Source organism: Durio zibethinus, chromosome 5 (genome assembly GCF_047325235.1).
Source record: "Durio zibethinus cultivar Kanyao isolate XHJ-2024 chromosome 5, ASM4732523v1, whole genome shotgun sequence".
NCBI lineage: Eukaryota > Viridiplantae > Streptophyta > Magnoliopsida > Malvales > Malvaceae > Durio > Durio zibethinus.
The window spans coordinates 3,465,785-3,480,509 of NC_143166.1; the positions used below are offsets into that span (position 1 = coordinate 3,465,785).

The window sequence follows — 14,725 nt, forward strand, 5'->3', positions numbered from 1 at the left end:
GTTTTATTTTATTATTTATTTAAGTACAATAAAATATAATAATTTATTTAATTAAAATTATACATTTTTATTTTTTTATTATTTTAGCCTAAAAAATAATATTCTTTATAAGTAGCTAGTTATTAAAAATATAAGTCTCTTTAATTTATAACTGTTATGATAATTTTATTTCATCTTTTCTATTTTATCAAACCAATTCTTCATACATCTTTCTATTATATATCCTTCTTATAATTTCAATAACACAATAGTTCAACAAATAATATGCAAAAAAAAAAAAAGGTAAAACTCTTTGTTACCACTTTTCTCTATCAACAACACAATAGATTCGCGCGGTGCTTCGATCAATTTTTTAAAATAAATACAAATAAATTTTTAAATTTTTATATTAATTTTAATACACATTAATTTTAATATTTGTTCCAACAACATTTTTTTAAAAAAATATTAACATAAATATAATATTAATTCAGTAATAAATAACTTGCTTACTGAATAATATTTCAATTAATTGTTAACAAATAATAAAATTTTATAATATAATAACACTTAGTAACAAATAATAAAAAAATTATAAAACATAAGAAAATATGATAACATATAAGAAAAATTTGTAATACATAATAGAAAGTGAAAAAATATAAAAAAATAATTGCCACACATAATAAAAAGTGGTAAAATATAATACAAAGTGATAAAACATAAGAAAATTTTGATAGAAAGTGGTAACAAGTGACAACAAAATAAAATTGAAACACATAAGATAAAACATAAAAATTTGTTATACATAATAAAAAAAAGATAAACTATAAAAAAATTAGTAACACATAAAAAATAGTAACATTAAACAAATTTGTAACACAATTAAAAAAAAAAAAGTAGTGAAAAAACATAAGAAAATTTACAATACATGATAAAAATTGAAAACACATATGAAAAAGTTGTAATATATATAATAAAAAATAGTAAAGCATACAAAAAAATTATAGCACATAGTATAACATGGTAAAATGTAATAAAAAATTATAAAACATAAAAAAATTATTATAACATGTAAGAAAAATAGTAATGTTATACTTTGGTCGTTTAATTAACATTTTAATCATTAAATTAACATCTTGATAATAAATTCAATGAGTTCAATATTCAAATCAATATCAAGTAAATCAATTAATCGTATCAATATAAGTTGTCTAACCATATTAACATTAACTTCTTATAAAAGATGAAGCGAAAGCACAACTATCTTAATTTGAATCTTGTATTCACTCTCACTTACTCTTATTTGCTTTTTTACTTTATTTATTTTTTGTTACTTTTTATATTTTACTTTTTTTTAGCTTAAAATTATACCATTGAAGTGCTTCGATCGTTTTTCTTTAAAATATCACTTCATCTTCTCCAAATCAACCAACTCGTCAATTTTTTGACAACCATCAATTACCAAACCTTAAGAAAAAAAAAAAGTGATATCCTCCAAATTATTCACCATCATTAAAATAAAAATAAATTGATTAGTACTTGACAGTTTTTAAACTCTCACAAGATGAAGAGTAAAAAAATATTTAGATTGGGTATTAAATTCTTTTTAGAAAAGAAACACAAAGCAGAAAAGCAAAGAATGGGAAAAGTGATAATGAAAAGACTACATAATTGAACAAATTTACATGCAGATGTACTTGTTAATTTAAAATATAACATAATAACACGATATAAAAATAATATAATTTAAAATTTTATAAAATTTATAAATATATTTAATAAAATTAAAATTTTATATTTTATATTTTTATATCGATATAAATTATAATAAATAATTTATACATAAAATAATATAACATAATAATAAATACGAATTATCGTATCTACGTGCAGATTACATGCAGATTACAAAGGGCCACACTAAAATCTAAACCCTTCACCAATAACATTACAACACTTTCCCCCCGTATCTATTTTTTAACCCCCAAAATAATTAAAATAAAAAAAAAAGCTAAAATATCAATTAGTAGAGAACTAAACAACACCTAGAAATTAAAATTAAAATTAAAATTAAAAAAAAAAGAGGAAAAGAAAAACCTAGCTAACTCTCTCTCCTCTTTCTTTCCCTTTGTTTCCTTAAGCCTCGCTGCTTTACTTGAAAAGACACCAACGATTACACTTTCAGCGGCCTCGTTTAACAGCGGGAGTTGGAGTAGTGACAGTTCCAGTCTTAGCTTTCTTAGGGGGGTCCACGTGGCCTTCCGGTACCGGCGCTAGTTTTGGGTTTAGGGGGAGCAAATGGATCTTTGGGCTTAGAGGGACGACCATAAGGCCTAGGCGTAGAAACAACGGTGCCAGGTAGAAGAGGAACCTTGGGCTTAGGTGGACGACCACGTCCATGCTTGGGTGGAGCATTGCTGTTGGGTCTCATGTAATTGTTCTTCAACATAACAATTTGATCGCTTCGTTTCATCTTGTTGAAGTGGTGGGAAAGGAGAGTGGAGTGAGCCGTTGGAAGGTCTGATCTGAGTGAGTTGACTCAATGTGCTTCGAGATTGCTGACTAATTTAACCCGGCTTTCTCGTTCAATGCCTCTATCGCTTCCAAAATCATCTACACATGCAAATCAAAAGAAAATCAAGCTCACATGAAATGACTCAAAAAAAAAAAAAAAACCCATGAAAAACATTGGGAAAAAATTCAAGTACCTGAGGATAGTCGGGAAGAGAAGATTGTTGAGAAAGGGAAGGGCCTTATATGTTTTTAGTTTTTTCGGTCGCCATTAAAATTTGAAAATCTTTTTTCTTTTCTTTTGTCAGAGGGAAAGTGAAAGAAAATTCGAAGTTCGACGCTTAAATGTTATGATTGTACGAAATCATTAAATGAAACTTTCGGTTCTTTTTTTTATTTCATTTTCTCTATAAGTATTTGCAATTCTCAACTATTCATAAATAGAGATGGCAATGAGTCGAGGCATACCAGAATTTTGCTCTCCTTGCCTTCGGTTTGAAATTTCAGATTTCTTATCCGATTCTCGACCCACCCAGCTTAGAGGTTTTATTTGTAAAATCCGATCTGAGCAGCTAAGAAAGATGTTTCCCAACCTTACCCGAATTTAAGCTATTACAAATTCAAATTTATTGCATGAAAATTTAATAAATCATAATTTAAACATATTATAAGTACTAACAAATTTAATTAAATTACTCACAAATTCAAATTTAATGCATAAAATTATTTTTTTATTAAAATCTTATTTTATTACTAATTGCTAAAACATCATCAATTCAAACAAATATTTTTTAAGATAAGTAAAAATAAAATATACACGAATATCTCCTTATATTTATCTTACCACAACATCTTTTTACACTAACAGAATAGCAGGCAGCCCATTCTTGTTTAAGATTTTCACTATAAAAAATGAAATTCTAAAATATATAAAACTTAGTAAATTAAAATTCAAATATCAATTAAGTATAAATTAATAACTAAAATTTAAATATAATACATGGTATAAGATAAACTTTAAAAGTCTAAACTATCGCAATAAAAAGTTAAATTATTCATACATCTTTTCATCCAACATGATAAAAATCTCTAAAGATTACAAAAAATCATTTCATCATCACTAGGCTTCATATCCCTAACCACACCACTTCTATAAAATAAAACAATAAAACAAATAAATAAATCCCATAAAATAATATATTTAAAAATAATATTATAAAAAAATAAATTAATTAAAAAAGATAATATTATTTATCAAAAACAAAATTGACCATAAAAATGAAATAACAAAATATTAACAAATAATATATAATAACAAAATATAATAACTAACAACATGCTAAAACAAAAATAAAATTACATAATATGTATCTTGAAACAAAATTATTATAGTCTCCAAAATTTTTCAATTCAGTAATATTAACATCATCTAAAAATTAAAAGCTTGAAGTAAGACATCCAACCTTCTTCAGCAAAACCAATATCTCTTCATACTCTTTAACTAAATCTCAACATATTTACACAATCCTTTTAATTTTAAATTCTACATTTTCTTCATGACTCTTCTTGAAGTAATACTTCAACAACTTTATTTTGTACTTTAAATCTAAAATTGTAACAACACCGATGCACATCATTCAAATACTTTTCAAAATTGCTTAATATGCTCACTTCCATAAATGAAATAATTCCATTTCTATGCATAATCCATGCATTCAATGTTAATATAATTTTACAAATATTAAAAAAATAAAAATTTATATAAGCATATTTTGTGCCAAAAACATTTTAATGATATCATAAAATAATTTCAACTTCTTACATATCTCAATTGCCATAATCCAATTATTTTCAGTTGATAAACATTTGTAAAAAAATCATCATATAATTGCACACCAAAAAAATATATATTTATAAAATAAAGCTATTCGAAACATCAAATAAGTAAAATTCTATCATATTTTAATATCAACACAACTTTTCTAAAATTGAACTCTCAATTGATGTATTGCCTTTTTTAAATTTTCCCACCTTTTTAGTGTAACACCAAAAAAAAAAAACCATTTTGATAGTGACCTCCTTCCTTTAGATGAAGCTATTAGAGGGAAAGCTGTTGAGTGGATGAAAGCAACCCACTAAGCCAATAAACCTATTCATTTCCAAAATTTTTATAGATATGAAAAACTGAAATAAAGGGAAGGAACATATGGATGATAAAATTGTTAGAAGGGAATGGATGGGTAAAACTCTAAGCTCTTGGGTTGGGTGGTGGATGGGAAAAAAAATTTGTAGAGTTGACAAATACAGAGGGTTGACAAATACAGAGGTCAAGGTTGCACTTGGAGGTAAGAATAAATGGAAAAAAATGGGAAACTTTAAAAAAAATAAAATATATCTATACAAAGTTATTTTGATAAATATTTCACGTTGAATCAAGACAAATTTCACATAAATTACCTTCAATCTAACTCCAATACTCCAAAAAATAAAATTGACTCGACCCAAAACTTGATTTAAAAAATCCTATCTTATAAGATTTTGATTGATTAGCCATCCTTATTCATGAATGCTCTTTCTTATAATATCACGTTAAAAGAATCATAGCTCAACTCTACAACCTTTGCCTTTTGCTAACTAATCCCCAATTTACATAGGAAAATATTAACGCATCTATGGTAAAGAATTAACCAACATGCAAAAATCTCCTGCAAAACTAACTCTGCATTGGGCGCTTTCCATGCGGGTCTGATTTCAAGGGGCTTGCAAGAGCCGACGTAGAAGCAGTAGAGGTATTAAAGGTTGATTCAGATGTACGGGAATCTGAACCACCGGAAGTTCCGGCAGTTGATGATAATCCATGAGGCCTGCGGTATCTTCTGTGTCTGGAACCTGGAACTCCAGGTCTTGTTGGCTCTTCTAGACTGCCAGGTTTCTTTGACAGCAGAACAACCACCCTGCGCATGTCCGGTCGTAATTGGGGATCACTTTGCGTGCATAGTAGCCCTATTTGGATGCACATAGCTACTTGTTCAGAGGCCGCGGATAGGGCTAAGGCAGGGTCCATGATCTCCAAGCCCTTGCCTTTCTTGTAAAGCTTATATGCCTGCAACAACAAAAACCCACAATTGCCAGTTACTAAGCCTTTCTTTCGAACCTTGATATTTTCAGTTCTAGTAAAGTTAATGTTAATTTGAATATTTTTCATAATTAAATCTTTTCTTGGAATTATTCTGATACTAACATTATTAAACAAATAAAATTAGAACTTACTGATATTCCTAAAATTTATCTTCTTAAATAAGGAGATTTATTAATTTTAGAAATAAATACTAGTGATGAAGAGGATGTGTTTTAAAAGCAAATAAACTTTCATCAAAGGATAAATAGATTTGTGGCTATAATTCGAGAAAATTTAAACTAAATGAAATTAAATATATAATATTTAAAAAAGAATTATTAGCTAAAAAAAATACAATCACTAGATTTCATATCTTTTTAGCCACAGAAAATTTTGTGATAAGAACTGATAATCAATCAGTTCAAAATTTTTTAAAAAATAAAAAATTATCTGTTAATCCTTGTAGAATAAAATGGTATAATTTTCTCTATCAATATAATTTTACTATTGAATTCATTAATGGAGATAAAAATTTTCTTACAGATTATCTGAGCAAACCCAATGGATCAAGGTAAAAAACCTCAACAGAATAAGCAAACTAAAAAGGTTTCTTCCTCTTCCTATTCAGAATCAGATTTTCCTCGTAATCCTAACCCAAGATTATTTATTTATCAACCTCATGGCTATTTACCTCATCAACTCCCACGAAAACCTCCTTATCTTTATGGAAATCAACTAGATTTCTCTTAGTTTGCTCAAAATCCAAACTAATGAACCCCTATGTCATATTCTCAAATTGTTTCATCTGCAAAACAGGTCCTTAAAGAAGTCTAGGTTTCTAACCAAGAAATTAAAGACTTATCCTGGACTTCAACTAGAAGTCTATGATTTAATAAATAATATTTGGAAATCTCATCTATCTCAAAACAAAAAGTAGCTTTCCAGAGTCTTCTTTCATCTAATCTGTTAAAACAACAAAATATAGATTTCTTTGCTTTGGAAGAAAATCAATATTCAATACAAGAAATAAACAATTTCTTGTCCTTTTGTGAATATTTTGAAAATCGAAATTCTCCAAAAATACAAAATTATAGCGTATACTTTTTTTCGAAAAAGCTACAGTATTCCTAACAAAGGAATTATTTCAATAAATCAATATGCACATCCTTCAACAAACAAAAAAACTATTAGTTGAGAAATTTTCTTATTTTTATTTTGCCTCCTACATCTTCATCACAAAATTAGGAGATCAAATTCCCAAACTCAAATTTAGATTAAACCATGATCCTTTCGATATAACCAGTATCGACTTAGGAATTGTTGGAGAAATTTTAGTTTAAAATCTTTCCTTTGAACTAATTAAAGACTTCCCAACTTTTATCAACACCATTTTCACCAAATGACAAAATATGCTAAACACTTTTTCTATATCCATTTTCGTATAACCAATCTCCTTGGAATCCTTCAAAGAGAAAGATTCTATCAACCTTATCAAATATGGGAAGCACAAAAAATTTATTCTGGCAATCTCTGGGAACCACCAATGGATGCTCTTGAAAACCCAGATGACTTAAACAAAGTCATTCAAAAATATTCTAATCCTTCTCAATATCAATTCCAAATAGGGATTTCAATTATGCAAAGGGCAAAAACCTTGCTTGATCTTGCCACCAGATAAATCTATCCAAGAATTGCTGCATGGACTGATGGCAGAAAAATTTTTGTATTAAAATATTATGCTCCACTTAAAGATCTAGAAATTGAACCAGAACCAGAAGCATTAAAACTCCTGCATCAACTTTCAGAAATGGAAGATCTTGACCATCCACAAGAAATTCTGTATCAATATCACGAAGGATGGCAAATGTGGAACAAATCCATAATAGTATCTCCTCAATCCTACAACCTAGAGGATGAAGAGTTCCATAATCTAGATAACAGGTTTGAAGGATAAGCTATTCTAAAGTAGAATAGGCATATTCTAGGAGCTGCCGACAGAAACAAACAAAGCTGTCTGCGAGCCCAAAAACAACTGACAAAATCATTGTAGTATTCAGTAACCTGATTTTGTATATACTGTATACGACTTCCTAAGTATCGTATAAAGCAATACTAGGATTTGTCAAAGATGATTTTTCTAATTTAGTTTTTAGAAAAATAGAGTAATTTTGAGAATATAATTCATCCCATGGTGAGAGAAGTTTATGAAAATATTGTTCTAACCAGAATTTGGAATGTTCTTCATCTAAACGCTGATATTCACTAAGATATTTTTTGGAAAAGTCATCCAGGTTTAGGATGTTGCATAATTTAAGTTTAGAAAGAATATATTGAGCTTCATTATTAGCATCAACTTCTTCCATCATCCCACACATTTCATTTTTTATGATTTGTGTAAGAAGTTTTAAAAAAGCAGATATAATTGAATGAATGCTCATATCATAATCTTGTTCTTACCCAATCAAGTAGATTTTGAGCATCCACATTTGAATTGAAGGATGAGTTTCGCTGGCCACTTATCAGCTCCAGAACCAAAACCCCGAAGCTGAAAACATCTGCCTTCACTGATAGATGTCCACGCATAACGTACTCTGGTGCCATATATCCACTGTTTCCAAATATTAAAATCAATATAACTTTGTTAAACCAACACCTTAGGACAAAGGAATGGACATTATAAAATTACCAAAAGGTCCCAAGCATGTTGTAGACCTTGTCATATTATTGAATAAGAGGATGTCAGACAACATACCTGGTACCAGCTACACGGGTACTGACATGCGTTCGATCCTCAGGGAAAAGGCGAGCCATGCCAAAATCAGCAATTTTGGGGACCCATTTATCATCCAGTAAAATATTACTTGCCTTGATATCCCGGTGAATGATGCAAGTGTGTGAGTCTTCGTGAAGGTAGAGCAAACCCCGTGCAATGCCCATAATTATATCATACCTCCGCTTCCAGTTAAGCTCTTTTCTATTTGATTCTACATAAAAAGACCATCATCACCATGATTACCATAATTACTAGAAAAGTACAATGATTAATTCTATTCATACCCATAAAAATCAGTGCAAAATCTATCATGTTACTTGTTTATGTTCTTAATTTATAATCAACTTAATTTTCAAATTAATGTGGTTAAAACCTGGTGATCAGTTGCACTCAGAGAAGCCAAGTTTGTTCTAGCATTGGTCAACAGATTGTTTTTTCCGGAGTATACAATCCAAGTTCATACTATAAAATTTCTAAGGAAAACCAGAAAACTAGAAGAGAACGAAAACTTCTACAGGGCATTTAGCCACGATACTTGCACAAAGTCTGGAGGTTAGAAACTAACACTGTTATACCAAGATATATATTTGGAGGGTACAGATACAACATACTGTGATAGAATTAAATCTATAAGAAAAAGAATAGATAAAGCAAATGTGCTGAAAAAGAGGGGCGGGGACATAAAAGCAGCACCTCAAGGTTCACTCCTTGATGGAATCCATCCACATCTGCTTCAAATAACTTTATTAAACTCCTACAACTCAGCCTACTCTTCGTTCTCATTATCATTACATTATACATGCAACCGGTGTTTCATGAAACAGATCTTTTGACTAGTTAATGATTAAAAATTTGATAATAAATGATCATTTTCAAGCACCCAATCATGAAAATAAGTTTCATAAAAGGAAGTCAAGCAGAACTATCATTGATCTCCATATCTACTATCATTTAGAAATATTTTTGCATGTCCCTGTTGATGGTTCATCATCGCCCCTAGAATAGGTTTGAATTTCAATTATGATTAGGCACATACTCAATGTTACTCAGGGGACCAGCCAGAAGTTGGAATTTTAGACTCCAACTTAGAGGTCTCAACTCTCAAGTTCAAGCCTGGAATGAGAGGGGTGGTTTTAATGGCATGGGAGAGGATTACTTCCTATTGCGTAGCCCAAGATCATATGCACCAAAAATAAACATAATAGACAAACAAATGTTGTATCTTTGAACTGCATTTTACACAATCTTTCTAAAATGAACACATAAAACAATTTAGTTAAAACGCAAAAGTGAGAAATAAAATTAACTATTGCCTTCTATTCACTACAACATTAGTCTTGACATCCAACAATTGGTGGCGGGACAGAACAATCATGAGTTAAAGCCTTCCAACTCAATCTAACTGCTAATTTCTCATAATCTAACACCTTTTCAAACTAAAATTTTAACAATATCTCCTTCCTATAAACATAAGTGTTCATTCTCTTCTAACAACAAACATTCTGCCTCATCTCTATTGCTCAATCCATATTGTTATAAAGATCTTTGAAATGAGCATTTGGAGTTGTCAAACTAGCCTGATTTTCTTCTTTTGAAGGATGTTTGAAACAGATGGTGGCATATATTAATCCCTTTTGGGTTCTAATGCAAGTGGCTCAACTTAGAACTTCCACAAATTTGGAGTAAAAAAGAAAGAAAAAGAAATAATAATAATAAAAAAAAAACTATAGTTCAACATAGTTTTGTAACCAAGACCATAATTGCAACCATTTTTCAGAATGTTAATTTAGTAACTAACTTTTATCTCCAGTTGGTAACTAGTCTAGGCCAGAGTTATCTAATTCGCTAACTACCCCTCCATATTATGAACTGGATCACACGATCTGAAACATGGACTGGCAGTGATCTAGTTTGCAAAATCAAGCAATCCTTTTACTAGAAAATGAACTTGTACTTTAGAGACTAATCTTCCATTAATAGCTTCTTGAAAATACCTTCCTAGTGGTTTAGTCAATTAAGAAGAAAAGAATTGGTTGCTAGAGGAAGACAGAAGCAAGGGAAGGAGAAAAGTTACTATTCCTTCTATGCATGGCTATGGAAAATTCTTCTAAAAAAATTAATTGCTATTATTTCTAAAAATTAAAGTTAATTATTTTAATTAACACTTAATAATGAATATATAAAAATAATTGCAACATTCCCACAGTTCCGAAAGATCAAATTTCGTTCCTACTAAGTGAACCGAAGAAGGCTGCCCCCAATTTACCTTGTTCCGGGTAAATAGAGAATTACATTCTGATTGCTGTTCTGCAAACCAAATCGATCGGCGTTTCAGGTAACTCTGATCTAGGCCAAGCAATGTTTCGTTTAGAGGTTTGAAAACTGGCAACGGCAACAACACACCCACATACACACACTCAAAGTATCTAAGAGAAGAAACACTAGATTAAAAAAAGGGAACAAAAGAGAAACAAACCATCTAGTTTCTAGAATAGAAAGCTAAAAATCTTGGTTGGTATTGGAATTACTCTATTATACCTTATTCTGATTACTAGAATCTGCATTGGAGCATAGATGAATAAGTGGTAGAAAATAAAAGCGGAAAACAGCAAGGAAATTATGGCAACTTACTGAAAAGAAGCTTGTCTAGACTCTCATTGGTGACATACTCATATACCAAAAGTTTTTCCATGCCATGTGCACAGTAGCCCAAAAGATTAACAACATTGCGATGCTGCACACGAGCTAGCAACTTAGCCTCATTCTCGAACTCCCTTTTACCCTGATTTGAGCTATGAGATAGCTTCTTCACAGCAATTTCTCTTCCGTCATCTAATGTCCCCTATAAATTAAGGAATAACCATCAAGTTGGTTAAATTCCTCACTGTCTAGTTTGAGTAACAAAAGACATCAGCATTTTGAAACCAGAAAACTATTTGAGCAACATGATCAGAATGCTTGGTGAAAGTTCTGAAAGCTGGAAGACCAACAGCACTAACAAAAAATTCTAGCTTCTTGTGCAATTTCAATTAAAATTTTGTATGCTTTGCGTTCCTTTTATCAGCAGAGATGAGATTAATCCAAAGGGGGGAAACAGCTCAATGGTTAACTGGCTTGAGTTATTAGGCTTATTTTCTGTTGTTTCTATTTTTCATATGCAAAAGTCGAAAATTCTTTTCTTTTTTTTTTTTTGAGAGAGGTGCCAAAGTTGAAACTTTGAATACCTAGAAAAGTAAAAAATTTCTCCTTAAAAAGTATCTATAACAATGCATTTGTATGATATGAATTATACTCCTAGTGTATACAAAAGACTATTCAATTAATAAAAAAACCAATCAAGTTCAGCAAAAGTTTCCCTCAATTTTCTAGGCAACCAAACAAGAGTTTCATTTGTGGGAGCTTACCCTGTAGACAGGTCCAAAACCCCCTTCACCAAGCTTGTGTTGAGGGTGGAAATCTTTGGTAGCAGCAACTAACGTCTCGAAAGGGAAGTGCTTTTGCTCTCGTTTAGCTATTTTCTTCAAGTCGTCTTCATTCTGCCTCTCTGATCACAGGCCAGAAAACCCAGAGATCATCAAACAATGTAGAAAAGCATCAAACTTTGTTTTTTATTTTTTTTTTCCATAAACCTGGGTTTTTCATTTTACCTTTGCCTGAGCTGAATTTGAATGATTTAATTAGATTTCGAAAGAAACTCTTGGATTTGATCATGGGTTTTGAAACTTGGAACTTGTGAAATTTAGAAACTAGACCACGAAATGGAAATAATTAAAGAAAAAAGAAACTTTTCTGAAGTGAATTTGGCTTCAGATGAACTAATAAATTCTTACTGGAGCTTGAAGAGTATGATGACAGAGCCAAGGTAGAAGATTTAATTTTGAAAAATTATTTGTTTTTGTTTCCATTTTGTTTGTGGTGGGAACAGGGATATATTGGATTTGGAATAGAGCGTTATTGACTAATTGCTTGACACATTTTCCATTATTTTAAGGTTGCCCCTTTTAATCTTTTTATCTTCTTCTATAAACTTTATTTTCAAATTTATTGATTTGATCGAAAGGTCAAACTACTTTAATTTCTAATTTGTCTGCACCTCAGTAGTCGCTCATATTGAAGGATACAAATCAGTCAAATAAAAATTTTAAGGTTTATGAAATAAATATTAATTAATTAATTTTAAATTTTAGATAAATGTTAAATAAATATGATAATTATATATATATGATATAACAATACAATAAAAATAATATAATTTAAAATTTTAATATATATAAATTATAAAAATAAATATATATTACGTATTAAATTTATTAATATAAATTATGATATAATAATTTTTATATTTCATAAATATTAAATCAAAAATAAATACAACATAAAAATATAAATTATCAAATTTATATTGAAATAAGTAATTCTAAACCAATTTATTTATTTATTTTTTCAGTTGATACGATTGATTTTAGAAGTAGAAAAGCTTGACATGAGGCTATGAAAATTTATAGCATTAGTCATCGTCGTTACACGTCAGGCAAAACAAAATTCATCTTGAAAAACTATAGGGGTAAGAGTTTCTTTCCACGAAGTAGACTTGGAGAGATACCCAATCACTCAAAAACAGAAGAAGAAAAAAAATGATAGTCTTCAGGCACTTCAATGTTAAAAATGAAAATTGTGCATATCCAGATGAGCAAGTAATTGACTTGATAGGTGAGACCGCCAAAAAGTTCAACAGGTCAAGGTTTGGGGTCTCGATTAGCTTTTATAAACCATGCACGAAAGTCGCTGCCTATAAGTGCAAGGACACAATTGACTTTTCTCCAAGTGGTTCAGATTTACATTGAATTCAAACTAAAATATAATATAAAAAATTATCAAATAATTAGTTTAATTGATTAAAATTTATTTTTTTAATAAAAATATTTTAAATTTAAATTTTATTGATAATAATTTATTAAAATTATTTCGAATGTATAATTTATAATTATTTATTTTAAATTATTAAATATAATATATTTTATTTTGATTTTAAAAATTAAAAATTTTATTTATTTTAAAATTTTTTTATTAAAAAAAATAATTTCCGCTTATAATAGCATTTATATATTTTATTTTGACTCTCTTTTTGTATCATTTTCATTAATAATTGAAAGCTTAATTTTTTTTTTAATAAAAATTTCACATCACTTTACGGATAAATTTGGATTCAACTACATCTCCAATAAAATATATTTAAAGATCCAAAAATCATTAGTGAAATTCAAATGATAGTTTATTAAAATACGTTCGATCAAATATAACATAAATTTTTTATTGAAACTTTTAAATTTAATATAAATTTTTTTTAATCGTGATTATAATAATATTTATTTTTATTTTTAATTTTATTAAAATTAATTTTATCATCATCTTATAAATTTTTTTTTTTTAGATGAAGCACATATTTTTATGAGAGAGAGTGGTCTTTTGTTCTATAAACTTGAATATAATTTCAACCGTTGAAATTAATTCACTGTTGGTAAAAAAAAAAAAAAAGTCAGTGGTCTAATAGCACCGAAAAGGGGAGTTTTGAAATGGGCAGACAACCGCGGAACATGCTTTGGTTTGGTGGGCTGGAGCTGCCCAAGGGGAATGACATTCATTCAATTTGGATGCATGCTGAGAAAAAAAAAACCAAGTAAAAGTTCGAGCCATGGTATTGAAAAAAAAAAAAGGTGAGAAACAACGAAGAAAGCTGGTCTTAAAATTGAGGGTACGGGGGAAAAAAATAGGGCAAAAGTAAAGGAATAGTCCTAAAGCAAGAGCCGTCTGGAATAGAAGTTCCTTGGACGCGGTCAACGAAATTGGCACCTGCTGATTAGGAAACCTCTCCGGTTTTTCATTAATGAAAAAAAATGCATGATCAAAATACACATGGTTATTAAGAATGGAAATTCACGGAAAGAGAGAATAATAAATTGAAAGAAACCATGACTCCATTTGAAAGGACCAAAATTTGGCTTTTAATAAAAATTATTTAATTATAATTAATCTTTGATATAGTTTTTGATAATCTTTGAAATAAATTTGATACCCGTTTTAAAAGTTTGATAAAATTTTGATAAGTTTTAATATTGTTTTAATAATTTATGATATAATTTTAGTAATTATTGCTATAATTTTGATAAATATTTTTTAGAATTTTGACAATCTATTGATATAATTTTAATATAATTTTGATAATTTATGTTATAATTTGATAATAATCGATATAATTTTGATAATATTTGATAAAATTTTTATTTTTGATATAATTTTGATACTATTTGATATATTTTTTAATAATCATTTATATAATTTTG

The 14,725-nt window shown here is 28.9% G+C and overlaps 1 protein-coding gene and 1 pseudogene across 2 annotated transcripts; both read right to left on the reverse strand.

Annotated features, from left to right (window-relative positions):
* Positions 1–2,032: 2,032 nt before the first annotated feature.
* LOC111282047 (HMG-Y-related protein A-like) lies at positions 2,033–2,839 on the reverse strand (annotated as a pseudogene). The gene is made up of 2 exons (XR_016342098.1): positions 2,691–2,839; positions 2,033–2,595 (listed from the first exon to the last, which is right to left on the reverse strand). The product of XR_016342098.1 is annotated as an HMG-Y-related protein A-like (transcript).
* Positions 2,840–5,005: 2,166 nt separating this feature from the next.
* Positions 5,006–12,317, reverse strand: LOC111282727 (cysteine-rich receptor-like protein kinase 43). The gene is made up of 7 exons (XM_022870963.2): positions 12,215–12,317; positions 12,032–12,130; positions 11,789–11,928; positions 11,016–11,226; positions 8,364–8,595; positions 8,069–8,219; positions 5,006–5,596 (listed from the first exon to the last, which is right to left on the reverse strand). The coding sequence occupies exons 2-7, from the start codon at positions 12,093–12,095 to the stop codon at positions 5,207–5,209; spliced, it is 1,188 nt and encodes a 395-aa protein (XP_022726698.1). The 5' UTR covers positions 12,096–12,130; positions 12,215–12,317; the 3' UTR covers positions 5,006–5,206.
* Positions 12,318–14,725: the final 2,408 nt, after the last annotated feature.